General features: G+C 46.2%; 1 protein-coding gene across 4 annotated transcripts in view; it reads left to right on the top strand.

Moving 5' to 3' along the window:
- Positions 1 to 26,810, top strand: part of PKNOX2 (PBX/knotted 1 homeobox 2) — a 330,589-nt gene that overhangs the window by 127,578 nt on the left and 176,201 nt on the right. For all 4 annotated transcript variants that reach the window (XM_077839828.1, XM_077839827.1, XM_077839826.1 and 1 more), the window contains exon 3: positions 16,459 to 16,630. In XM_077839828.1, coding sequence (XP_077695954.1) covers positions 16,459 to 16,630 — 172 coding nt within the window. The remainder of the gene's footprint in view (positions 1 to 16,458; positions 16,631 to 26,810) is intronic.

The following is a 26,810-nucleotide window of genomic DNA, read 5'->3' as shown; positions in this document are numbered from 1 at the left end:
GCCCTATTCTCTTCCAGTCCAAGTGGTAAGATGCCTATTCGGGGGTCGGGGCCTGATTCTCCAGGCCTGCCTCAGTGTTTAGCAATGATAGGATGCTCTTCTCAGTTAACGGGACTCTTTCCGTTTGGTGTAAACAGTGTCTCTTCCTTGGCTTAGCTAAAGAGGGAGAATGTTTGTGGAACTTCTTATTCCTCTGCCTTTGTACTCCTGGCCCGTCTCTAGAATCACTCAGCCATTTGAAGCATAAAGCAGAGTCTTGAGGAAACACTTTCCATTCATGGTATATGTCATTGTTACTCCCAGAATTGTGAGTCCTTTTCTCTGACAGCAGTGTAGTCTCTGTTCAGCAAGTTCGCCAGGCTCTGCTGACCTCTAATAGCTAGCGCTCCCACTTGCTCGTAGATATGGGAATATGTGGAATCTTTGTAGATGCCAGAACTAAGACAGGAGTAATTTAACCAAATAAAGGCTTAAACCCCCTAAGAAATAGACACATCCGTTTTAATCACCTACAGCAGTGACACAAAACTGTAATTTTCATGTTGTGAAGGGTCTTTCATTTCTTTGTCTCTTTAACAAGGAGAACTGAATATTCCCCGCCCTGTTTTTGTTCTGCTGATCTTTACTAGAGTTAAGAGAGGAAATGGAATTTGAAATGCTCTTTCCCTCCCTCCATTTCTTGCTCTTCCCTCCTGTCTCCAGCCTCACTCTCTCTTTGCCTTTCCCCTCCTGGCTTGCAGGCAGAACACTGCTGAATGTGCTAAATTAGGCCATTAGAGGAATTCATTTCTCTTTATTAGCCTGTGTCAAATCCTTTTTATTAGTGGCTGAAAACGACCTCTCTTCTGCAGTAAAATGTCAGGCCAGTTCAGCCCTTTTATTTGTTCTGCGCTGACGAGGATCAAACTCTCCCTGAATTAGTGCAGAGATTTATTTCCTCCAAATTTTTAATAGCTTGGGGGGGAGGTAAGTGAGCGAGTGAGATCCCTGTTCAGTTCCAGTGTAGGTCATATGTGTCTGTATTGGACCTTGGAAGGACTGGCTGCTTTGACTGAATGAACAGGGAGCTCCACTTCTACCCATGAGGAGAAGGTGAAGGCGACCACTAACCCTCTGTCATTGCACAAGCCTGAGCTTTTCATTCCCATGATTGGAGAACTTGCTAGCTCCGTGCGCTGCTCTCACCTACAGGCACCACCCCCTGCAGCTCCCATTGGCCAGGAACCACAACCAGTGGGAGTGTGGAGCCAGTCCTTGGGGCTGGGGCAGTGCGTGGAGCCCTGTGGCCCCCATGCCCAGGAGCAGGACCTGCTGGTCACTTCTGGGGCTCAGTGCGGAGTCAGGACAGGTAAGGACTAGCCTGCCTTAGCTCCACAGCACCGCAGACCAGGCTTTTAATGGCCCGGTCAGCAGTGCTGACCAGAGCTGCGAGGGTTGAAAGCCAGACACCTGGCAACCCTAGTGCTATATCACACAGGCTAAAGACCTGCCCCAAATAATTCACTGGGCATGAACTATACAGTACTATAAAGTGCTAAGTACTCTGAAAAATCAGGCCCTAGGTGTTTCAAGTTAAGCACCCAAAATCAGTGAACACTGCTGACAATTTTGGCCTCTTTGTGCTTCAGTCCCTGAGGTGTAAAATGGAGATAATACCAGCTCATCTCACAAGGGTGTGGTGAAAATAAATTCATTAATGTTTGAGAAGCACTTGGATAATCCAGTGGGAAGCGCCATAGAAATGCCTATGAATAAATTAATGATGTTGTATTCAGTGCAAGGTTTGGCTGGTGTGTGTTGTAGAAGGCCTAGGGCCATACAGAGACTGTGGTGGATAAAAGGAAAGACGGAATAACTACCTAATCACTGAGCACTATCCAGCTTCACTGCCTGAGAGAGGGGCCTCTGGAAAAAAACAGTCATGGATCCTGTAACATAATATAACATGGGGGCGGGGGAGGAATTAAAGTTGCATTGTTACATTTATTTAACTGGGAATTTTCCTAACTTTTGAGTGCTCAACTTAGCAATGTGGGTTTTGTTTGTTATTTGGTCTTCAGTAACACTCACTTCAGTAAAGTGAAGTTTGTAGCCTCGTCTCGTGCCACAGTCCTGCCTCCCACTTGGAGATGTGGTTGTAGGGTGCCATCTCTTTTTCTATACAGACAGGGCAATGGCATGGGGAACCTTCATTCTCAAGGAGTAGCTTCACGGGGAGAGAATGTGACAATTAGACTATCTAGCCCATCTCCCTGGGGCCAGGCAAGGCAAGATTTTTCCATACGGGTTATATTAATTATTATTATTATTATGTAGTGCCTAGAAGCAGGAGGTGGGGAAACATGGGTCAGAGTGGTGCAGCTGGAATCCCCTGTAATTATCCCATCAGTCAGGATGCCTCAGCTTGGGTCAGGAGTTGGCCCCTCTGCACTTGTCTGCTTCTGCCAGGCACTGGGATGGCGCTAGTGAGGATGCCCATTGAAATGCATGGGGTAGTTCACATCTGCCAAAGCTTTTGTTTCAGGCTCTCTGCAGACTCAGGCAGACATAATGGCATGAGCTATGCTCAAACTATTATTACTGACCTGGGCACAAAAAGTGGGAGTGTGCTACTAAAGTTTGCAGATGATACAAAGCTGGGAGGTATTGCTAATTTAGAGAAGGACAGGGATACCCTACAGGAGGATCTGGATGACCTTGTAAACTGGAGTAATAGGAATAGGATGAAATTTAATAGTGAGAAGTGTAAGGTCATGCATTTAGGGATTAATAACAAGAATTTTAGTTATAAGCTAGGGACGCATCAACTAGAAGTAACGGAGGAGGAAAAGGACCTTGGAGTATTGGTTGATCATAGGATGACTATGAGCTGCCAATGTGATATGGCTGTGAAAAAAGCTAATGTCGTCTTGGGATGCATCAGGAGAGGTATTTCAAGTAGGGATAAGGAGGTTTTATTACCGTTATATAAGGCACTGGTGAGACCACACCTGGAGTACTGTGTGCAGTTCTGGTCTCCCATGTTTAAGAAGGATGAATTCAAACTGGAACAGGTACAGAGAAGGGCTACTAGGATGATCCGAGGAATGGAAAACTTGTCTTATGAAAGGAGACTCAGGGAGCTTGGCTTGTTTAGCCTAACTAAAAGAAGGCTGAGGGGAGATATGATTGCTCTCTATAAATATATCAGAGGGATAAATACCAGAGAGGGAGAGGAATTATTTAAACTCAGTACCAATGTGGACACAAGAACAAATGGATATAAACTGGCCACTAGGAAATTTAGATTAGAAATTAGACGAAGGTTTCTAACCATCAGAGGAGTGAAGTTTTGGAATAGCCTTCCGAGGGAAGTAGTGGGGGCAAAAGATCTATCTTGCTTTAAGATTAAACTCGATAAGTTTATGGAGGAGATGGTATGATGGGATAACATGGTTTTGGTAATTAAATATTCATGGTAAATAGGCCCAATGGCCTGTGATGGGTTTTAGATGGGGTAAGATCCAAGTTACCTGGGAAAGAATTTTCTGGGAAAGAATTTTCTGTAGTATCTGGCTGATGAATCTTGCCCATATGCTCAGGGTTTAGCTGATCGCCATATTTGGGGTCGGGAAGGAATTTTCCTCCAGGGCAGATTGGAAGAGGCCCTGGAGGTTTTTCGCCTTCCTCTGTAGCATGGGGCACGGGTCACTTGCTGGAGGATTCTCTGCTCCTTGAGGTCTTTAAACTACAATTTGAGGACTTCAATAGCACAGATATAGGTGTGAGGTTTTTTTTGTAGGAGTGGTGGGTGAAATTCTGTGGCCTGCGTTGTGCAGGAGGTCAGACTAGATGATCATAATGGTCCCTTCTGACCTAAATATCTATGAATCTATGAAACTACTTTTTCTGTGTTTCCTTTGCAACAGTGAAGACTATTAAATTCCTTCTTTTTATGTGAAAACTCGGATTTTGATGAAGTCACATGGCTTCAGAAAGTGCAGCGCTAACCCTGGGCCTTAACCTGGCACTGCCCATTGTTTGGGATTTTTGAAACTAGACTGGACAAAGCACTAGAAGTTGTGCTTCCTGGGCATTCATGACTCCCTCCTCTGCTGGTTCTCCTCACTCCTCTGTGATCATTTCTTCAGTTTCGTCCTTTGTCCGTCTCCCACGTGGGTGGTGGTCCTATAGAGCTCCATCCTAAATCCCCTCCTTTTCTCTCTTTGAACCCTTTCGCTATTGATCTTACCTGTTCACTTGGCTTTGATGACCATCTTTACTCTGATAACTCACAAAACTGCCTCTGTACTCCATACCTGTTGCCCTCCATCCAGTTTCCTGGTTTGCCCTGTCTCTCTGACAGATGTCTAGCCTTAAACTCAAAGTGAACATGGCCGAAACAGCTCCTGCTCTTTCACCTGAAGCTCTCTCATCTGTCACCATGGACACCATCTTCGCAGTCACTCGGGCTTGTTACCTGGGAATCATTTTCAACTGAGCCCTTTGTCTAGACCCATGCAGCCAGCCCATAACTAAACCTTGCCACTTCTTTCTAAATAAAACTTCAAAAAAGTGGCTTTTCTTCCCTGTCTACAACAACAACATTCCCACCCAGGCCTTCAGCATTTTGGGTTCAGATGACTGTTGCCACCTCTTTTGCCTTTAACTTCTGCAGCCTGACCTCCCTCAAGTCCATTCAATATGCAGTGGCTGAGATCACACCAGCCGTCCCTCAATTCCTCTGCTGGCTAGTTCCCCCCTCACCATTATAAAGTGCAGTGTTCTTGTCCTTATCTTCAAGAACCATCACAATTTAACCCAGCCCCATCTATCTGCTCAATTTACCTTATCTTATTGTAAGCTTCCTCCTTTACTCCAGCTATGGTGTCATCCTCCCTCACCAACTTGTCTTTTTTCTGCCTCAGGTATCTTCAAGCTCTGTTCCAATGCTGGAATACCTTCCATTCTCCCAGACTCCTTCAAAACCCTATGTTTCAAACCCCAGTATTACCATGTTGCCTACCAAATACTCACAGCATTAGACCAGGGCTCATGCTCCGGGAAGCAGCCGGAACCATGTCCCTGCACGGCCCCTGGGGGTGGTGGGCAGCACAGGGCTCTGCACACTGCCCTTGCCACGTCTCCAGGTATCATAGAATCACAGAATCTCAGGGTTGGAAGGGACCTCAGGAGGTCATCTAGTCCAACCCCTGCTCAAAGCAGGACCAATCCCCAATTTTGCCCCGATCCCTAAATGGCCCCCTCAAGAACTGAGCTCACAACCCTGGGTTTAGCAGGCCAATGCTCAAACCACTGAGCTATCCCTCTCCCCACAGGGACCTCCCCCGTTGATGGTTCCCCGTTCCCGGCCAATGGGAGCTGCGGGGGGCGGTGCCTGGAGGCAAGGGCAACACACGGAGCCCTCTGCCCCCCGGGCTGCAGGGACATGGTGCCGACCGCTTTGAAATTGATGCGGGGCCTGCGCCACCACGAAAAGCAATTCCATGGGCCGGATCCAAAGCCCTGATGGGCCAGATCCAGCCCGCGGGCCGTAATTTGCCCACCTCTGGGCTAGATAGTCTAATTGTCACTTTCTATCTCCAACTTCTAGGACTCTTTGAAGGAAAGTGCCTGCGCTGTAGGCGCGTCAGAGAGATTGCTTGCTGAGCATTTGACAGGGGTCTACAAACTGGTCCTTTCTCCACCTAGTGTGTGCACTTTAATTCTCTCCATAAAACTGAAAAAGGAACTTGTGCAGTGTACAGAGGTTGGGGGGGTGCGCTGCTCAACTCCTACCACCTGGCATTACTGCTTGGATTATTAGTTCCTGGTAATTTAGTGCCCTTGCACAGGGTCGATTTGTGCCTTTCATTTCTAATTGATCTAGTGGCTGTTTAAATGGCAGCAGGCATCTGTTGAGAGTTGGAAGGTTCATAAGGCGCAATAATTCATAACACCGTCTGGAATTTGCCTTTCATATCGCTCAGCTAACCCTCTGCAGGGCTGCCTAAATTATGACTGCCGAGGCTTCTTTACATATTCTATTCAGGGCTTGGAGAATCTTGCATTAAACTGGGATCAGTCTAGATTAGACTATAATATGCTGCAGCATTAGTGGCTGCAAATGAAGACTTATACCAGAGTTTAACCCCTTCACCCGACTTTCTTGTCTTGGTCCTGGAAGGCTTGGCTAATCCGTTGCTTCCTCTGATTTGTTGATGTGTTTAATAGATCTTTCAGCTTGCTGGACTCCTGGGAGCATGAAGTGTCCAAGACTTTTAAAAAATTAAAACACACTCGCTTTGGTTAAATAAGGCGCCTTTCAGACCTTAATGGAAGAGGCACATGGTTTTTCAATTCACCACAAATATATAGGGAGGAAGAGACCAGCTATCTGGTGTCATGTTTGGAATGTGTTACAAATTTAAGCAGCTCCATTGCCAACCTGCTGTATGGATTTGGAGAGCAGTTAACTTATTTGTAACACAGTTCTTGTCCTTCCCGTTTCCTCAGGATTTGATAAGCCTGAGCAGCCAAAGAAAGTTTTACCTGCCCATGTTTAAATGCAGCTTCAATTTGGAACCCCTGGCTTTACACAACATTAGTATTTGGATTTAGCTGGGTTTTTTAAAAAACTGAAATACCAGCTCTTCTTTCAGGAGGCAGAGTGTTTATTACTTTTTCACTGACAGAGATTTGACTGTCCTTATTCACATGAGAAACATGGCAACTCACCAATCTGGGATTAACCAGAAAAATGAAAGGCCAGTTGCAAGCAGCTTTACAGAGTGTGCAGGTCTCTGGGCAGAGTCATCCCTACCCAGGGATAATGGGGAGGGGAGTGAGGCTCATACCTCTGAAGTGCAGCTTCACAATTGAAGTATGTCACACTGCCTCTCCCCATTCTGATTGGCACCCCTCCAATCCAGCTTGTTTTAATGATTGCTCTAATTTCCGCTCATTCAGGGATGAGGCCTACAGATATCTGGATGTCACTAAAAGTGCATCTATCATCAGCCAAGTCTAAACCGGACGAGTTTGTGTAGGGGTGTGGAGTTGTTTTAATTTGCTGAGTGTTCCCTGGAAGACTAGTTGGTGCATTGGTGCTGGTGATACACTGCCACATGGGATGGCTGAACTCACCTCACCTAGGTTTGAACTCAAATGTTTTTGATTTTGTATTCTGCTTAGGAGACCTGAGCAAAAGGACCAGAAAGGCAAAATAGCCAATGAAAAATGGGGTGAACGATGCAGCAGAGATGGAGCAGAGTAAAAAGTCCAGTGTGGATAAGTAGCAGACAGAGGAGAAAGAGAAATTCTAAGACAAAGATGAATGCAGTATGTAGCACTGTGACTCAGTGAATGAGCTGCACCAGTGTAGCAGAGCCAGGTTGCTTCCCACAGAGCTGTGCAGTCCGCGTAAGAGCCACTGACCACATAGCAACCTTACAGTGGCCACAACGAACCCCTACAGGGGGAAGGGTTATGATAGGGGAGCTCTTTGAAGTGTCTGGTCCTTGTCCCAGTGGCACATGACATGGCAGAGAGTGCTGCTGTGTACTAATTGTCCATTGTGCTCTGTGGGGGAAATGTTCCACGTTTTACCGTTCTTTCCTAGGAGTTATTACATTTAAAAAAAAAGTATACACATGTAAATAGTTATTTTCATCTACTGTCCTGTTTATTGACAATCTGAGTTTTGTTCATTTGTTTCACTGTACCAGGTATTATATTTATTATATTATATTAATGCATTTTGTATTGTGTACAAAGCAAAATGTTAGACAATGTCAATTTTAACAGGCGATTCATTTATTGTAATCTATAGAGATATATAGGTCCCCAACCAGGCCGACTGCATCAGCTTCTTCCATGCAACACTCCTCTAGAGCTTCAAAGAGGAAATCACTGGAATCCTCTCAAAAAGTCTCTAGAAAGTGGGCTTCAAATCCCCTGGGTAGAGAATCTACCACAAGGAGACAGTCCCTGACCAGATTGACCACTGATCTCCAACTCAGTACCCACAAGGCAGCAGACTCCTTAGGTACCATCACCACCAGCAAGTCTAGGGACTTTAAGAGTTCAGGTGGGGGGCAGGGATTGTTAGGGAGCCATCCCCATGCAGACCCTGGATGACCCCTAGTCTCTCTCATTCAGTCAGGCACATCTGCCCCTGTCCCCATGTGTCTCTGCACTCCCCATCCCCATGTGTCCTTGTACCCCCACTCAGCCACTCCACCTCCCCCATCCCAATGTGTCCCTGCACTCCCACCTTAGCAACCCTCCTCCCCCTGTGGCTCTGCACCCCCAATCAGCCACCCCCTTGCCCTGTCCCCACATGTCCTTGCACCCTCATCCCCATGAGTCCCTGTACCCCTCCCCATGTATCTCTGTGCCCCCACTCAGCCACCTTCCTCCCCATGTGTCCCTGCACCCCCACTCCCATTCAGCCTCCGCCCCAGTCTGTCCCCTCCCACTAGCCCTTCTGAACCCCAGTCTATGACCCCCAAGCAGCTCCACGTGCCCCACGCTGTCTGTCCCCGCCATATCCCATGCCTCCTGACCTTGCCTCACAGGAAGGGTGCTCTGAGGAAGGCGCCTCTTCTTTTCCCTATCCACAGCTAGAGGTGCTTCTGACTGGGAGTGGCTTCTCTGTGTTCTGGCACTGCAGCAGCTCCGTGGGCAAAAGGCATAACTACAGCACTTCTCTGGCAGAATGTATTTTCTTCAGAGAAAAATATTCTGTGCGGGACATGAATTCTGCACATGTGCAGTGGTGCAGAATTCCCCCAGGAGTAGCCTGAGTTACCACACCCATTCTTATCTGCTGCAACAATACGTGTATTTCCCCCGCTTCAATGACCACCTTTTTCATTTTTGTCAGAACTAAGAACATATCACTATGGACAAGTGGGCGTAGGCTATTATTTCAATAGGATATTCTATCCATTTTATCTTCCTCCTCCCCCACCCCAGTTCCCCTTCAGGGACCCCGCTCAACAGCACCTTTTGCAACAGGAAATCGACTCTCTCCTGAATCTGGGTGATATAGAACCAGTTCCTACACAACACAGAGGGAAGTGATTTTACTCCAGGTACTTCCTGGTACCAAAAGAGAATAGCTGTCGGAGATCCATTCTAGAACTAAGATCACGCAACAGATTTGTAAAGGTTTAGTGATTCAAAATGGTAACCCTTGCAGCAATGATTCCATCACTGGATGAAGGGGACTGATTCTCAGCCGTCAACCTCCATGACACGTACTTCCATATAGCGATCCAACCCTCCCACAGACGGTTTCTATGATTCACCCTGGGTCAAGAGCACTTTCAACACACAGGTTTCAGAGTAGCAGCTGTGTTAGTCTGTATTCGCAAAAAGAAAAAGAGTACTTGTGGCACCTTAGAGACTAACCAATTTATTTGAGCATAAGCTTTTGTGAGCTACAGCTCACTTCATCGGATGCATAAAGTGGAAAGTACAGTGAGGAGATTTTATATACACACAGACCATGAAAAAATATACATTGTAAGGAGAGTGATCACATGTGCTGCCTTCAAAGGTACCTCAGAATTATTTACTCACCAAGCAAACACATTTAAATAAACTACTCTCTATGCCCTCGGTAGTTAAAAAGTCCTTTGAATGGTGGAAGAACCCTCACAATGTTTGTGCTGGGGTCTCCTTCATTCAGCCACTCCCAACATCAATAATAACAATGGATTCCTCCCTATAGGAATGGGGAGCCCACCGGAACATCCATACCATTCAAGACAGGTGGTCTCCTGTTGAGTCCATGGTACACATCAACTTGCTGGAACTCAGAGCAGTCAGAAATTCCTGTATTCATTTCCTGCCACTGATCGGGGCAAACATATAAAAATCATGACACTAAACTGGGAGGAGTGGTAGATACGCTGGAGGGTAGGGATAGGATACAGAGGGACCTAGAAAAATTAGAGGATTGGGCCAAAAGAAATCTGATAAGGTTCAACAAGGACAAGTGCAGAGTCCTGCACTTAGGATGGAAGAATCCCATGCACTGCTACAGACTAGGGACTGAGTGGCTAGGCAGCAGTTCTGCAGAAAAGGACCTAGGAGTTACAGTGGATGAGAAGCTGGATATGACTCAATAGTGTGCCCTTGTTGCCAAGAAGGCTAATGGCATTTTGGGCTGTATATGTAGGAGCATTGCCAGCAAATTGAGGGACATGATCATTCCCCTCTATTTGGCATTGGTGAGGCCTCCTCTGGAGTACTGTGTCCAGTTTTGGGCCCCACACTACAAGAAGGAGAAATTGGAGAGAGTCCAGCAAAGGGCAACAAAAATGATTAGGGCGCTGGGGCACATGACTTATGAGGAGAGGCTGAGGAAATTGGGATTATTTAGTCTGCGGAAGAGAAGAATGAGGGGGGATTTGATAGCTGCTTTCAACTACCTAAAGGGGGTTCCAAAGAGGATGGATCTAGACTCTCCTCAGTGGTAGCAGATGACAGAACAAGGAGTAATGGTCTCAAGTTGCAGTGGGGGAGGTTGAGGTAGGATATTACAAAAACCTTTTCACTGGGAGGGTAGTGAAACACTGGAATGGGTTACCTAGGGAGGTGGTGGAATCTGCTTCCTTAGAGGTTTTTAAGACTTGACAAAGTCCTGGCTGGGATGAGTTAGTTGGGGATTGGTCCTGCTTTGAGCAGCGGGTTGGACTAGATGACCTCCTGAGATCCCTCCCAACCCTGATATTCTATGATTCTATGATCATGATGGACAGCATGTCATATACATTTTACATAAACTGCCCTGTCCGCCGAAGCAGTGAGACTCTGGATTTGGTACACATTGCACCAGATCAACATCTTAGCTGCTTACCTTCTGGCATACAAAACACCCCAGCGAATGCTTTCAGCAGATGCTTCTTGCAAGATCATGAATGGGAGAGAGATCCCACTATATTCCACTGCATATTTCTACATTGGGATGTCCCACAGATAGACCTGTTCACTAAAGCCAAGAACAAAAGTGCTCCCATTTCTGCTCCAGAGCCGGTCTGGGTCACCACTCCCTGGGAGACGTCTTTCTCCTCCATTGGAACTGGGGACTCTTGTATGCATTTCCACCAATTCCCCTAATATCCAAGATGCTGCTCAAGATAAAGGAAGAAAAAGCCAAGGTTATTCTTGTGGTGCCCATGTGGCCAAGACAAATATGGTTTCCTTATGTCAGCTTGCTGTTTGTCAGCCAATCTCCTCTCCCAGGATGCTGATCAAATTTATCTCCCCAATCTCCAGGTTCAAGGCGTGGCTGATAGATGGTTCAAGGGTTTAGAAACAACCCATTCTGAGGATATGGACAGTGCTATTGCATAGCAGAAAACAAGCCAGTCGTGTCACATATGTCCGAAAGTGGAAGAGATTCAAACACTGGTGTGACTCAAAGCCCATATCACCTACATCCTCTCCACTATCATTTGTACTCGAGCTAAAAAGGTCTGGCTTATCTCTAAGTTCTGTAAAGGTGCACCTCGCAGCTGTCATGGCCTTCCATCATATGATAGAGCGGTTTTCTGTTTTTGCTCATCCCACAACAAGAAGGTTCCTCCTGGGATTGGGTAACCTCTTTCCACAAATCAGATGCCCCACACCAGCATGGGACCTCAACATTGTACTCAGATGTCTTATGAGACCCCCCTAGGAAGCCATGACCACCTGTTCCCTTTTACACCTGTCTGTGAAAACAACATTTCTAGTCGCCAACACGACTGCTCGAAGACTAGGGGGGATAGTGACTCTAATGACATACTCCCGTTTACTTTGCTTTAAAGTCAAGGTCACCTTACATCCATGTCCCAAGTTCCTGCTGAAAATATCTTTGGACTTCCATATAAACCAATTTATTCACCTTCCAGTTTTCTTTCCTAAACCACAACAGGTCAAAAGAGATGTGTCATTATACACACATGATGTCAGGAAGGCATTAGCCTTTTATTTATATAGGACTAAACCCTTCAGGAAATCTCCCAGACTTTCTCTCCATTGCGGACAGAACTAATCCCCAGTTTCCAAGCAAAGACTCTCCAGGTGGATATCAGGCTGCATTATCTACTGCTGCCAGTCTCATGATCTTCAGCCTCCTTCTAGAATACAAACTCACTCCATGAGATCCCTCTCCACTTCCATAGCCTTCCTCAAGAATGTTCTGGCCACATATATATATAGAGAGAGTCGCAACTTGGACATCCATTCACACATTCTCTGAAGATTTCGCAGTCACTCATGACTCAGCGTCCAATGCCATATTTGGCTCCACTATTTTATCCTCAATTCTAGACTCAATGCCGAAGTTCTATTGTTACAGGATAGGTACTCTCCATCCCAAGAGCTGGGTCACGTACAGACAGAAGAAGGAAAAAACTGTATAGCAGCCAGTTAGGTCCTGTATTCATGAATCTGTCTATAAAACATGGTAGTACGGCCTAGTGGAGTCAATCAAGCGGCCCTTCCACTCAGGGCAGTGTGGCCTAATGGCCAGAGTCAATAAAACAGCCCTTACACTAAGGGTAATGTTGCGCAATTGCCGGAGTCATTAAAATAACCCACTTCTGTGGGATTGCATGGCCGATGGCCTGTTGGGGAAGTGAGATGCAACTTAGGGGTGTGTGGCACCCAGGGTTGGGGGACTCGGGTCCTCCTTGGTGTCCCAGGCCAGGGCCCTGGCGGTGGTGGGGGTGCTCACCACTGAGTCAATGGGGATCCTCCCAAAACACGCTGACTGGCTCCCCAGTTCACTCACTAGAGAAAAGTCTAATTCCCCTGGGCTGCTTCCGACCCTTTCTCCCTCGGTGATGCTCCATGGTTCCCCCGGGTCTCTGGGATTCTCAAATGGGCTAGCACCTGCTGGCACAATCTCTTCTCCAGGCTCAACAGGCAGCCTGGAGTCCCTCTGGAGCTCTGTGTGCTGTGGCTTTGTAGTCAGGGCCTGTAGCAGCTCCCTGGAGAGAGCCTGCAGTCTGCATCCTCTCTCTTCAGCAGCCTGCCCAGGCTGAGTTGGACTACTTCCTTTCATACCCTGCCTCCAGGCTGAGCATGTGCAGCTGAGTCAGAAGGGCGGGGCTTCCTCAGCCTGCAAAGCACAGTTAACTCTTTCAGGCTGGTGTGGGGCAGGTACACCTCGTCACACCCATCCATCTGTTAGGGGTACTGCTGTGGAATCACCTGGAGTGGAGCACCCATAGGGACACTATTCAAAGAATTAGAGAAGGTTACTCACCTTGTGCAGTAACTGTGGTTCTTTGAGATGTGCCCTCCTATAGGTGCTCCACTATCTACTCTCCTCTCCTCTGCTTCGGAGTTCTTTTCAATGAGCTTCATGGTAGAGAAGGAACTGAGGGGAGTTTGCCCACACAGCACTATATAGCCCTGGTGCAGGGCATGAGATGGGGAGAGTGCATGTGTGGGCAGGACGGACACTGCTACCTAAAATCTCTAATCTGAGGCATATGGAGTGCAAGCACATCTAGAGTGGAGCACCCATAGGGACACACATCTTGAAGAACCACAGTTACTGCACAAGGTGAGTTGCCTTCTCTTCTCAATATCTTGATTTTGGGCTGAATGCTCATATCTTCCCTCATTTTACTTCCCTTTTGCTATCAGTTTAACACCCTCCTGACTACTCTAACCAGCCTGTCCCCAAAGAGATTGGGTTTCCTACTGAGACGGAGGCCAGCCTAACTATACAGTCTCCTCTCTCCACAGAAGGTGGGCCATTGTTCCAGAAATCCAAAACCCTCTGCCGCTTACCTAGCCAGCGGTTTACTTCCAGAATCTTCTGCCTTCTGTCTTCCTTTGCTCATGGGACAGAAAGGATCTCTGAGAAGATCTCTTGAACACTCCGAGTTCCCTGAAGTAATCTGTTATCTGCGAGATAGAGGAATGATAGAGGTCGTGGGAATCCTTCCAGGGCAGAGGCTGCTAACTACTGAGAGGCAAGAGGCAAGGGAATTAAGTGAAGTGATGAGGCTGGGGAAGTAGAGAGACTCAGATGAAGAGGTTCTTGTGGATCATCACATGCACCAGACGAGTCTATGTAATAAATACTTGATAGCAGAGGTGTCCCAGAGTGTGGCAAGTTTGGTTTTTTACTTGTCTATTTTGCTTCTTTTTATTGTTTGCTGGTATTATTAATTTATTATATTATTATTATTTATTATTTATTATTTTATGTTATTATTTTCAAAGGTTCAAATACCCTTAAAAGATCAAGAAAATAGAACATTCCAGAATGTTACAATGAGCCCATGACTGAAATATCCACTCCCTTGTGGGAAAGATACTGTAAGGTTCAGAGTGTATCGAGGTGACCTCTCATCCTCCCCCGCTTTTGCTAAGGGGTAATCTTGACCACAGCTAAGGGGTTCAGGGTAAGAAGAGGGCTGAGTGGTTTGAAAAGGTGTTTTGGTTCTCTGTTGTACTTAAAAAGGGGTGGCCTATCCACTTGTGGTGGGGTTTGGGGGGTGATACGGTGCATTCTGGAGGACTAGTTCTTATTTCATAGCTAGACAGATTCAGAAGAATACAATGTAGGTTTATAGGTATTCAATTATTAAAACAGGAAGCACATTCCAGTCAGTTGGGCTGAAATTATGTATAAACAGCCCCCAATTTAAGGCATTGCAGTGTTTTGGATGTCTCATACTGGGCGCCAACAATGTGAAGCACCCAAAGTCCAAGGCCACTTTTGACAATTTTGTCTTTGGTGCTCAGGCACTTTTGGCTCAAAACGGACAAGCTGTTGGCGCCATCTGCAACAATGTTGGGTGACCATCTATGAAGATATTGTCAGACATCCAAAGAGCAGAGGTAGCAAACTGCAGAAACCACAAGGCAGGATGTTGGCGGCCCGCAAGGCAGCAGGTCATGGAATAGTATTGGAGTGGTACATATGGTTAACATTTGTTACTACAAACCATTGATGGAGGGCTGTAAATTACACAGCACTTTCCAAACACAAGAGATAGGTTCTGTGCCCTGGAGAACTGAGAGTCTAACTAAGACAAAACAAACACAAACACAGAGTCAGGGCTTGGGTGGCTGAGGAACACAGGGGTGGGGGAAACATCATTGTGGGAGGTGGCAATGCATTGTGGGAGGTGCCATGCTGGGCTGGTACATTATGAGGCGACTCATGGAAAGGAGGGCAAGGGAGGTTGAGGCTTAGACCCTTTGGGAATGGTCTGTTTGCCTCGGAGGATCTTTTGCAGCCTCGCTGGCCGAACTGGGGGAAATGGTTCAAATTCAATTTTTGGATCATTTTATTTTGGTTGAAATTTTGAATTATAACCAAATAAAGTTCAGTACATATGGATTAAATTATCATGGGTCCCAAGACTTTTTTTCAGTTTTGGACCAGACTTAGGCTCACTGAGGCACAGACCTGAAAGAAAAAGGCTCCCCCCCGGCCATCACAAAAGCAATGATTTAAAGAGTCAAACCCAGAGGAGCCAGGCTCCGTCTGACCCCGTCAAGGTGAGCACAGCCCTTGGGATCCTTCTCACTGGATCCTTTCATAGGTACGCAAGTGATATAACTCTATGTGCTGCCTCTTTATGCTCTGCTGCCTCTTTATGCTCTCCCTCTATGCTGTGATCCACGGGACTGCTGTGCACTATTACTGTTATTAGTGCGACTATGGGCAGAACCAACATCAAATCATGCAGGAGTTCTAGGCCATGGAGAACTTCCTATGTGAACCAAGCATTGTAGATGGTGTCCACTACCTTCTAAGGGGCCCATGGGGAGATAGCACAGCCTCTAGGAATAGGAAATATAACTGCCACTGCTGTGAAAGTTTACCCTGTTTCTAGAGCATCCAAATCCAGCTGCTCAAAACCTCTTCAAAACAACTATAAGTTATGGCACCAACTGACCAACTTCAGTCCAATCAGAATTGGACCGTAATCCCTGTAGTAATGTTGGTAACTGACCCAGTGACATTACAACCAGTGGAATTTGCTTTATAGAACTATCAGAATAAGGTGCCTACAGATATGTTTGGGAGATTTACCTGTTGGGCTGGCTGCCATTTTGACAATTTAGCAGCATAGCATTCCCCTGTCTCCCAGAGGCAAGTGTAAATTAAAGGTTAGAAAACAAGATGAGAATGAGACTGGAAAAGTTGTTTAGCTTGTGAGTGAATGTAATACTCACCCACACTCTGGTGCAGAAAGCTGAAATCTGTTAAATACACAGCAAGACAGCTTTGGCAGTGGGGGAGGGCTAGCTCAGCGGTTTGAGCATTGGACTGCTAAACCCAAGATTGTGAGTTCAATCCTTGAGGGTGCCATTTAGGGATCTGGGGCAAAAATTGAGGATTGGTCCTGCTTTGAGCAGGGGCTTGGACTAGATGACCTCCTGAGGTCCCTTCCAACCCTAATCTTCTGTGATTTACAGAAAGAATGTTGTGATTTCCTGTCTCTCCAGGCATCCTCTTTTCCCACTCCTGACGCTGCTGTTTGAGAAGTGTGAGCAGGCCACACAGGGCTCCGAGTGCATCACCTCTGCCAGCTTTGACGTGGACATTGAGAACTTTGTACACCAGCAGGAGCAGGAACACAAACCATTCTTCAGTGATGATCCCGAACTGGACAACCTGGTAAAGCCCTGGTTCAGACCAGTACCAGCCCCATTGATTTGTTTAGCATTTTAGACAACAGGGTCACTGCTTTGCTCTTACACTACAGGCATCTGAACCTAAAGCCCAAAGGGCAGCAGATTAGAGAAGTCTCAGGGTGGATGTGTTTTAAGGAGCATATGCTAGACAGTGGTTTTCAAACCGGGGTACACATAATCCTAGGGGTACACAAGCTCTCGTCGGGAGTGGGGGGTACGTGAGAAAAATCCTGTAATGGTGGACAAACATTTTATTTAGTAGCAAGATTTTCAGACTGTGGGGCACGCCTCCCAGGGGTGCTGGAGGAATGTTCGGTGGGGCAAGCGGCAATGCGAGATGGCTCAGTTTTTGAGCTGAGCCCCCACTGAGTTACCAGCTTTTGGTTGCATGCCCCCCACAACCCAGACAGGCTGGGTGCCCAACTGAGCTGAGTCAGGGGGTTAAGATGGCGCTCCATCCCTGAGCCCTGTGGCGTCACTGCTCACCCCCTTGAATGTTCCTCTGGGTCCCCTGAGGAGGGGCATGCCGCACAGTTTGAAAACCTCTCGAATCATAGAACCACAGAATAACAGAGTTGGAAGGCCATCTAGTCCAACCCCCTGCCCAGAGCAGGACCAATCCCAACTAAATCATCCCAGCCAGGGCTTTGTCAAGCCTGACCTTAAAAACTTCTAAGGAAGGGGATTCCACCACCTCCCTAGGTAACGCATTCCAGTGTTTCACCACCCTCCCAGTGAAAAAGTTTTTCCGAATATCCAACCTAAACCTCCCCAACTGCAACTTGAGACCATTACTCCTTGTCCTGTCATCTGCTATCACTGAGAATAATCTAGATCCATCCTCTTTGGATCCACCTTTCAGGTAGTTAAAAGCAGCTATCAAATCCCCCCTCATTCTTCTCTTCCGTAGACTAAACAATCCCAGTTCCCTCAGCCTCTCCTCATAACTCATGTGTTCCAGTCCCCTAATCATTTTTGTTGCCCTTTGCTGGACTCTCTCCAATTTCTCCTTCTTGTAGTGTGGGGCCCAAAACTGGACACAGTACCCCAGATGAGGCCTCACCAATGTCGAATAGAGGGGAACGATCACGTCCCTTGATCTGCTGGCAATACCCCTACTTATACACCCCAAAATGCCATTGGTCTTCTTGGCAACAAGGGCACACTGTTGACTCATATCCAGCTTCTCATCCACTGTCACCCCTAGGTCCTTCTCTGCAGAACTGCTGCCTAGCCATTCGGTCCCTAGTCTGTAGCAGTGCATTGGATTCTTCCATCCTAAGTGCAGGACTCTGCACTTGTCCTTGTTGAACCTCATCAGATTTCTTTTGGCCCAATCCTACAATTTGTCTAGGTCCCTCTGTATCCTATCCCTACCCTCCAGCGTATCTACCACTCCTCCCAGTTTAGTGTTATCTGCAAACTTGCTGAGGGTGCAATCCACACCATCCTCCAAATCATTAATGAAGATATTGAACAAAACCGGCCCCAGGGACCGACCCTTGGGGCACTCCGCTAGATACCAGCTGCCAATTAGACATGGAGCCATTGATCACTACCTGTTGAGCCCGACAATCTAGCCAACTTTCTACCCGCCTCGAAGCTGTGGCTCAATGGAAGGCAGAAATCTGGGGTGGCACATGTCACCTCTGCCTATCTGAGATGGGGTATGCGGTAGCCTACATTATTTGTAAAGAAGTACTCAGTTTAAAAAGTTTGAAAACCACTGTGTTAGAGCAATGAGGAGTCTGGATAAGCTTGGCAATTGTGATTTTTCGAAAGGAATAATTATAATTCTTTGTCTAAAATTTATAGAAACAGTTTAAGAACATAAGAACGGCCATACTGGGTCAGACCAATGGTTAAAGCTGCAAGTCTGTCATGGAGGTCATGGAATTCATGGATTCCATTACTTTCCGGGATGTCTGTGACTTCTGCAGCAGCCAGTGTGGCTGGCCTGGGGGCAGCTTGAGCAGCTTGGGCAGCCCCTGGGCCAGCCGCACTGACCACTGCAGGGGCAGTCTCAGGCCACCGCACCCCCCCAGCAGCAGTAGGTGTTTCGGTGTAGGAAGGGGCTCAGGGCTCGGGTGCAGGCGTGGGTGAGGGCTTTGGGCAGTGCTTACCTCGGTGGAGGGGGAGGGCTCCCCAGAAACAGCAACATGCCCCTCATCTGCTAGACATAGGCGCGGCCAGGCAGCTCTGCACTCTGCCTCCACCCGCAGGCGCCACCCCCACAGCTCCCATTGGCCACGGTTCCCAGCCAATGGAAGCTGCAGAGTTGGCGCTTGGGGCGGGGGCAGCGTGCGGAGCCCCATGGCTGCACCTCTGTCTCGGAGATGAGGGACATCATGTCGGTGCTTCTGGGGAGCTGTGCAGAGTCGGATAAGGAGCCTGTCAGCCCCGCCTGCTCCCCCCCAGCAGCACTGGGGATCCCAGGCTACAAACTACCGCTCGCCATCCCTCAGCACCAGCAGGGGTCCCAGGCTGCATGCCACTGCCCCCACGAGCACCCGCAGTGTCCCCAGTCCCCTCCCCCAGAGCACCCGCAGCACCCCTGGCTCCCTCACCCAGAGTACCCGCAGTGCCCCTGGGCCACCCTCTGCCCCAGATGACCCAAGTTTTAGTTAGGGGTATATAGTACAAGTCATGGACTGGTCACAGGCCCTGAATTTTTGTGTACTGCCTGTGACCTGTCCATGACTTTTACTAAAATACCCATGACAAAATCCTAGCCTTATCAATGGTCCATCTAGCACAGGATCCTGTCTTCCGAGAGTGGCCAATGCCAGATGCTTCAGAAGGAATGAACAGGGCAATTATCGTGTGATCCATTCCCTATCGTCTCCTCCCAAATTCTGGTAGTCAGAGGCTAGGGATACCAGAGCAGGGGGTTGCATCCCTGGCAATCATGTCTAATAGCCATTGATGGACCTAACCTCCATGAATTTATCTAATTATTGTTTTGAATCTGGTTAGAGTTTAGGCCTTCACAACATCCCAATGAATTCCACAGGTTGACTGTGCATTGTATGAAGAAGTACTTCCCCTTTTTTTTTTAAAACTGCTGCCTATTAACTTCACGGGTGACCCCTGATTCTTGTGTTGTGTGAAGGAGTAAATAACACTTCCTTATTCACTTTCTCCACACCAGTCATGATTTTATAGACCTCTACCAGATCCCCCCTTAGTTTTTTCATCTCTGCTCATATGGAAGGTGTTCCATGCCCTAATCATTTTTGTTGCCCTTCTCTGTACCTTTTATAATTTTAATATATCTTTTTTTGAGATGGGGCAACCAGAACTGCCCACAGTATTCAAGACGTGGGCATACTCTGGATTTATAAAATGGCATTATGATATTATTGTCTTATCTATCCCTTTCCTAATGGTTCCTAACATTGTTAGATTTTTTGACAGCCAGTGCACATCGAGTGGATATTTTCAGAGAACTATCCACAATGACTCAAAGATTTCTTTCCTGAGTAGTAACAACTAATCTAGACCATTTTGTATATTTAGTTGGGATTATATTTTCCAATGCACATTGATTTGCATTTATCAACATTGAATTTCATCAGCCATTTATTCATTCCCTTTGTTTCCTATCTTTTAAACAGTTACTGACCCATGAGAGGACCTTCCTTCTTATTCCAAGCCTGGTTACTTTACTTAAGAATCTTTGGTGAGGGACCTTGTCAAAGGCTTTCTGAAAGTCCATGTACATTATATCTGCTGGATCACTCTTGTCCACATAGTTGCTGACCACTTCAAAGAATTCTAATAGATTGGTGAGGCATGATTTGCCTTTACAAAAGCCATGTTGACTCTTCCTCAACAAATTGCGTTCAATCTGTGTGTCTGATAATTCTGGTTCTTTACTGTAATTTCAACCTCTTTACCTGGTATTGAAGTTAAGTAAGCCACTGGTCTGTAATTGCCAGGATCACCTCTGGAGCCCTTTTTAAAAATTGGTGTCACATTAGCTACCCTCCAGTCATCTGGTACAGAAGCTGATTTAAGTGATAGGTTACATACTAGTTAGTAGTTGTGCAGTTTCATATTTGAATTACTTCAGAACTCTTGGGTGAATACCAAGTGGTCCTGGTGACTTATTGCTGTTTAATTGATCAGTTTGTTCCAACAGCTCAATCTGGGACAGTTCCTCATATTTGTAACCTAAAAAGAGTTGCTTGGGTGTGGGAATCTCCCTCACATCCTCTGCAGTGAATTAATTTAGTTTCTCTGCAATGGCCTTATCTTCCTTGAGTGCTCCTTTAGGACCTCGATTGTCATAGGATATCAGGGTTAGAAGGGACCTCAGGAAATCATCTAGTCCAACCCCCTGCTCAAAGCAGGACCAATCCCCACTTTTTGGCCCAGACCCCTAAGTGGCCCCCTCAAGGATTGAACTCACAACCCTGGATTTAGCAGGCTAATGCTCAAATCACTGAGCTATCCCACCCCCTCACCTGTGATATACTGGTTGTTGACAGACCTACTGCTTCTGACATACTTAAAAAAGTTGTTGTTGTTAGTTACCGAGTCTTTTGTGAGTTACTCCTCAAATTCTTTTTTGTCCTGCCTAATAATGCTTCTATGCTTGATTTGCCAGAGTTTATGCTCCTTTCTAATTTCCTCTAATTGACTTCCAATTTTTAAAATATGTGTTTTTGCCTCTAACCACTTCCTTTACTTTGTTGTTTAGCTATGGTTGCACTTTTTTAGTCTCTTACTGTGTTTTTTTTTAATTTGGGGTAGCCTCTCTTATGGTGTTTTTTAAAAGTGTCCATGCAGCTTGCAGGCATTTCACTTATGTGACTGTACTTTTTAATTTCCATTTAACTAGCTTCCTCATTTTTGTGTAGTTCCCCTTTCTGAAGTTAAATGCTACAGTGGTATTCCCCACTCCCACAAATATGTTAAATTTAATTGCATTATGGTCACTATTACTGCTATTAAAAGCGACAAACTGCACTGACCTTCACACACATGAGGCAAATGACTGACTGTTCCGAAGGCAAGAGGACTCCACTTTAGTCATTTAACTGGTTCTACCAATAGCCCCTGCTTTATCTAGCAAGTGCAAATGTGTGGTTTAAAAATATAAGTGCCCTGACAATCAGTAACTTGCTTCTGATTTATTAAATTAGTTTTTGTGTCTGATTGTTAGCAAACTGTAATTTTTGGTTTGTAAAACTTTCCAGATAAGAAACCGTAATGACATGATCTCTCTGCCTTGGCAAACTGGATTTACTGCCAGTACCTTACACACTGTTAATCAGTGGTTATCTTAAGAAATGTGAGCAATTTCTCAAAGTTAAAGTTTCCTTGTATACTAATCTCTAGATCCCTGCCTTTCACAGCTTTCTACCTGCATTTTCAAGGTGGAAATTGCAGTCACAGTTTGGCAGATTTTACTTGCCAGTGATATATATAAAGAACAAGAAACGCTTTCTTACTGAAGAGTTTTGTAACAACTTTGCTCTTCTTACTCCTGAGTTTGTTCCCAATGCTATCAGCTGAAAAGAAAGGCAAACTAGCTCTCTTCTTCTTCAAGTGATTGTCCCTATTGTGTTCCACTGGGGTTATGCATGCGCACTATGTGCTCAGAGTCTGAGAGTTTTGAAAGTTGTGTTCATTGGTCTGTGCACATACCCTGGCTCACCTCGTGCTTCCGACCAACGCAATAAAGGGTGGGTTGGACCAACTGATTCTTCAGTTCCTTCTCATTGCTGCATGGTCTGCATTGGAACCTTCAGTTTCCTCATCTCTGATGTTGTTCTAAATAAACAGTTGTAAATAGTTTTATTAATTAGTAGTTTTACCAGTTTGAATAGTTTTAATAATTGTAGAGTAGATTACAGGGGTCTTCCCTGCACTTCCGCATTTGGGTATCAGACTATGCCCAGTACTATGGGCTTCAAACTCTGTGCCCCCCCACCCACTGTCCTTCTCGGTCAGCGATGACCATCAACACTGCGTCTACTGCCTGGGAGAAGTTCACATCGCTGCTCGGTGCAGTATCTGTCAGTCCTTCCCCAGCCGTACCCGAGAAGGGTGAGCACTTTGCCTCAGCAGATATCTCATGGGATGACCATGGGACCCCAGTTGGATCCAGGCTTGGAACCCCCGCCACCTCCTGCACATTGACCTGAATCAGCAAGGAGTGAGCCTTCTGCTATGAAGTCGAACTCTAGTGCCAGAGAATCCGCCCCCACAGATCCATTGCAGGACCTAGTTGGGACATTAAGAGAGATTCTGATAAGCATGGGTCTAAAGTCTTCCTCTCAGTCCACTCTGACAAAAAATCAGATATTCCATCCACCAGCGGTGCCCATGAGGATTTAGTGTGTCCTAAGTCCCCAGAAACATGGTGCTCTAGCGGCTCCAGGCTGGGCTGTATCGGTACTGCCATCCCGCCTCTTCACGAGACCTGGGACCAGCGACGTCCAACTACCCGTCAAGGCTGAATCCCCGCTCTGGCACTCGGAGTGCAGAAGGTGGGGGCCCGCAAGGATTTAAAAAATTAATACTGGCCACTCCAGGCTTGTATTAAACTCCCAAGGTTACAGCTTTTCTCTGACTCTGGCTTGGTAAACGCTGCAACCACCCAAATGCAAAAAAAAACCCTTGAACCCAGGAAGGAGCACTTGGGAATTCCTCCCTGTGGGGTACCCTCAAGCCCTTTCACCCCCCTCTGGGGAAGAGCTGAGAAAGAAAACAAAGGAAATTAGCTGTGGCTATCAGCTAATCAAACAACATGCACAGACCTCTTAGGACACCAAAATTCTGTTCTTTAAAAAGGTAAATTTTATTAAAAACAAAAAGGGAAAAAATACAGACAGCTGCAGCGGCACAGGAGCCAGTAAACAGAGCTGTAAACGGGAGAGTTTGAGCAGAAGATCTGTTGGAGGAAAAGGTTTTCTGTTGGAGGAGGTTTTCTGTTGGAAGAGAAGGCTAACAGGACTTAGGTGAGAGGGCGATGACAGACACAGAGGCAGCAGTGGTAGTGACCCAAGCAGTGGAAGACACAATGAAGATGACTGGATGTAGAAGCTGCGGCATGTACATAATCCTGGAGCGGGGACCTGAAAAGAGTTTCATCTGCATGAAGTGCTGCCTGATAGAGCTGATGGAAGAAAAGATCCGAGGACTGGAGATGCAGGTGGAAACTCTGGTCGAGTTTAGAAGGGGGTTTGAGCGGACGATGGAGCAAAGACATGAAGAGGCCAAAGGGAAAAGCTCAGACTTGCAGATGGAAGCAGGACCAAAGAACTCTCAGGGGACACTGCTGGGTGAGGAAAGTGGACAGCTGAAACATATGACTAAGAGAACCAGGCAGAGGCAAAGACGGGCTAGAGAAGGAGCAACAGAGCTCAGGAACAGGTTTGCGGAGTTGGAAAATGAAGAAGGGGCACAGCAGGTGGTCACTGAAGGTGAGAGGGCAAGGAAGAAGAGAAGAGCAGCTAGTCCCATAGGAAGAGGGCAAGAGTCAATGGAGATAACACCAAATATGAGCCCCAGGAGGACAGAGGATGGGTTGAAGAGGATTGCAAGGGACAATAGGAATCGAGAGGACTTGCAGCCAGAAGGAACAGGGGATAGACTGGAGAATGGCACCATCACCAGCAAAAGGCAGGTCTACGTGACTGGAGACTTCTTACTGAGAAGACTAGACAGGCCTGTAACAAGAGCTGATCCAGAGAACAGAAGGGTGTGCTGTCTGCCAGGTGCTAAGATACGGGATGTGGACCTGAGGTTGATGAGGATCCTAACAGGAGCGGGAAAGAATCCACTGATTGTCCTTCATGTGGGAACAAATGATATGGCTAGATTGTCGCTGGAACATATCGAGAGAGACCATGCCAGGCTGGGGCAGACGCTTAAGCAATTCTGCCTGTTCCTAGAGAAGGACAACAAAGGTGTGACAAGATTATGATGCTCAACAGATGGCTCAGGCAGTGGTGCTATAAGGATGGCTTTGGGATGTATTGCCACTGGGAAGCATTCATGGGCAGAGGACTGTTTTCCCGGGGTGGACTTCACTTCAGTAAGGAGGGAAATAGACTTCTAGGATGGCACAACTGATCAAGGGACCTTTAAACTAGGAATCTGGGGAAGATGGTTGGGAGATGTCCAGGTAATATCCACGCTGGATTTTAACATTGAGAGGGAAGAAAACAAAGTAAGAAAGGATACAGTCGTGGGTGGGAGAATGGACATAAGGAGGAAGGGTAGTGTACAAACCAGTCTCATAGGTGATGCTGGTGGTAGAATGTCCTTGCCTAATCGGGTAAAGAATGTGAGCGAGGCCAAACAGCAAAAATTAAGTTGTTTGTACACTAATGCGAGGAGCCTAGGTAACAAAATGGAGGAACTAGAGCTACTGGTGCAGGAAGTAAAACCAGATATTACAGAGATAACAGAATAATAATAGGGCTCAGATTTTCCTAGATGCGATAGCTGATGGATTCCTTCACCAAGTAGTTGCTGAATGGACAAGAGGGGATGCCATTTTAGATTTGGTTTTGGTGAGTAGTGAGGACCTCATAGAAGAAATGGTTGTAGGGGACAACCTTGGTTCGAGCAATCATGAGCTAATTCAGTTCAAACTAAATGGAAGGATAAAGAAAAATAGCTGTGTGACTAGGGCTTTTTATTTCAAAAGGGCTAACTTTAAAAAATTAAGGAAATTAGTTAGGGAAGTGGATTGGACTGAAGAACTTGTGGATCTAAAGGCGGAGGAGGCCTGGAATTACTTCAAGTCAAAGCTGCAGAAGCTATGGGAAGCCTGCATCCCAAGAAAGGGGAAAAAATTCATAGGCAGGAGTTGTAGACCAAGCATCTCAGAAAGAAAGCAGAAAAAAGAAAAATCAGAAAGCCAACAGGGAGGGGAAGATGGCAGGGATCTGATTATTGACATCAGAATATGTAGGGATAAAGGGAGAAAGGCCAAAAGCCATGCAGAGTTGGACCTTGCAAAGGGAATTAAAACCAATAGTAAAAGGTTCTATAGCCATATAAATAAGAAGAAAACAAAGAAAGAAGAAGTGGGACCGCTAAACACTGAGGATGGAGTGGAGGTTAAGGATAATCTAGGCATGGCCCAATATCTAAACAAATGCTATGCCTCAGTCTTTAATGAGGAGCTTAGGGATAATGGTAGGATGACAAATGGGAAGGAGGATATGGAGGTAAATATTACCACATCCGAGGTAGAAGCCAAACTTGAACACTTAATGGGACTAAATCGGGGGGCCCAGATAATCTTCATTCAAGAATTTAAAGGAACTGACGCATGAAATTGCAAGCCCATTAGCAAAAATTTTTAGTGAATCTGTAAACTCAGGGGTGGTACCATATGACTGGAGAATTGCTAACATAGTTCCTAGTTTTAAGAAAGGGAAAAAAGTGATCCAGGTAGCTACATGCCTGTTAGTTTGACATTTGTAGTATGCAAGCTCTTGGAAAAAAATTTGAAGGAGAAAGTAGTTAAGGCTATTGAGGTCAATGGTAAACGGGACAGAATACAGCATGGTTTTACAAAAGGTAGATTGCAGTGGATCTAATTTACCTCAGTTTCAGTAAGGCATTTGATACGGTTCCACATGGGAAATTATTAGCTAAATTGGAAAAGATGGGGATCAATATGAAAATTGAAAGGTGGATAAGGAACTGGTTAAAGGGGAGACTACAACGGGTCACACTGAAAGGTAAAGTGTCAGGCTGGAAGGAGGTTACTAGTGGAGTTCCTCAGGGATCGGGTTTGGGACCAATCTTATTTAATCTTTTTATTACTGACCTTGGCACAAAAAGTGGGAATGTGCTAATAAAGTTTGTGGATGACACAAAGCTGGGAGGTATTGCCAATACAGAGAAGGACCGGGATATCATACAGGAAGATCTGGATGACCTTGTAAACTGGAGTAATAGTAATAGGATTAAATTTAATAATGAAAAGTGCAAGGTCATTCATTTAGGGATTAATAACAAGAATTTTTGTTATAAACTGGGGATGCATCACTTGGAAGTAACAGAGGAAGAGAAGGACCTCGGAGTATTGGTTGATCATAGGATGACTATGAGCCGCCAATGTGATATGGCCGTGAAAAAAGCGAATGCGGTCTTGGGATGCATCAGGCCAGGTATTTCCAGAAGAGATA

Source organism: Eretmochelys imbricata, chromosome 22, assembly GCF_965152235.1.
Source record: "Eretmochelys imbricata isolate rEreImb1 chromosome 22, rEreImb1.hap1, whole genome shotgun sequence".
NCBI classification, from domain to species: Eukaryota; Metazoa; Chordata; order Testudines; family Cheloniidae; genus Eretmochelys; species Eretmochelys imbricata.
This window is presented reverse-complemented; position numbering and strand designations above follow the sequence as displayed.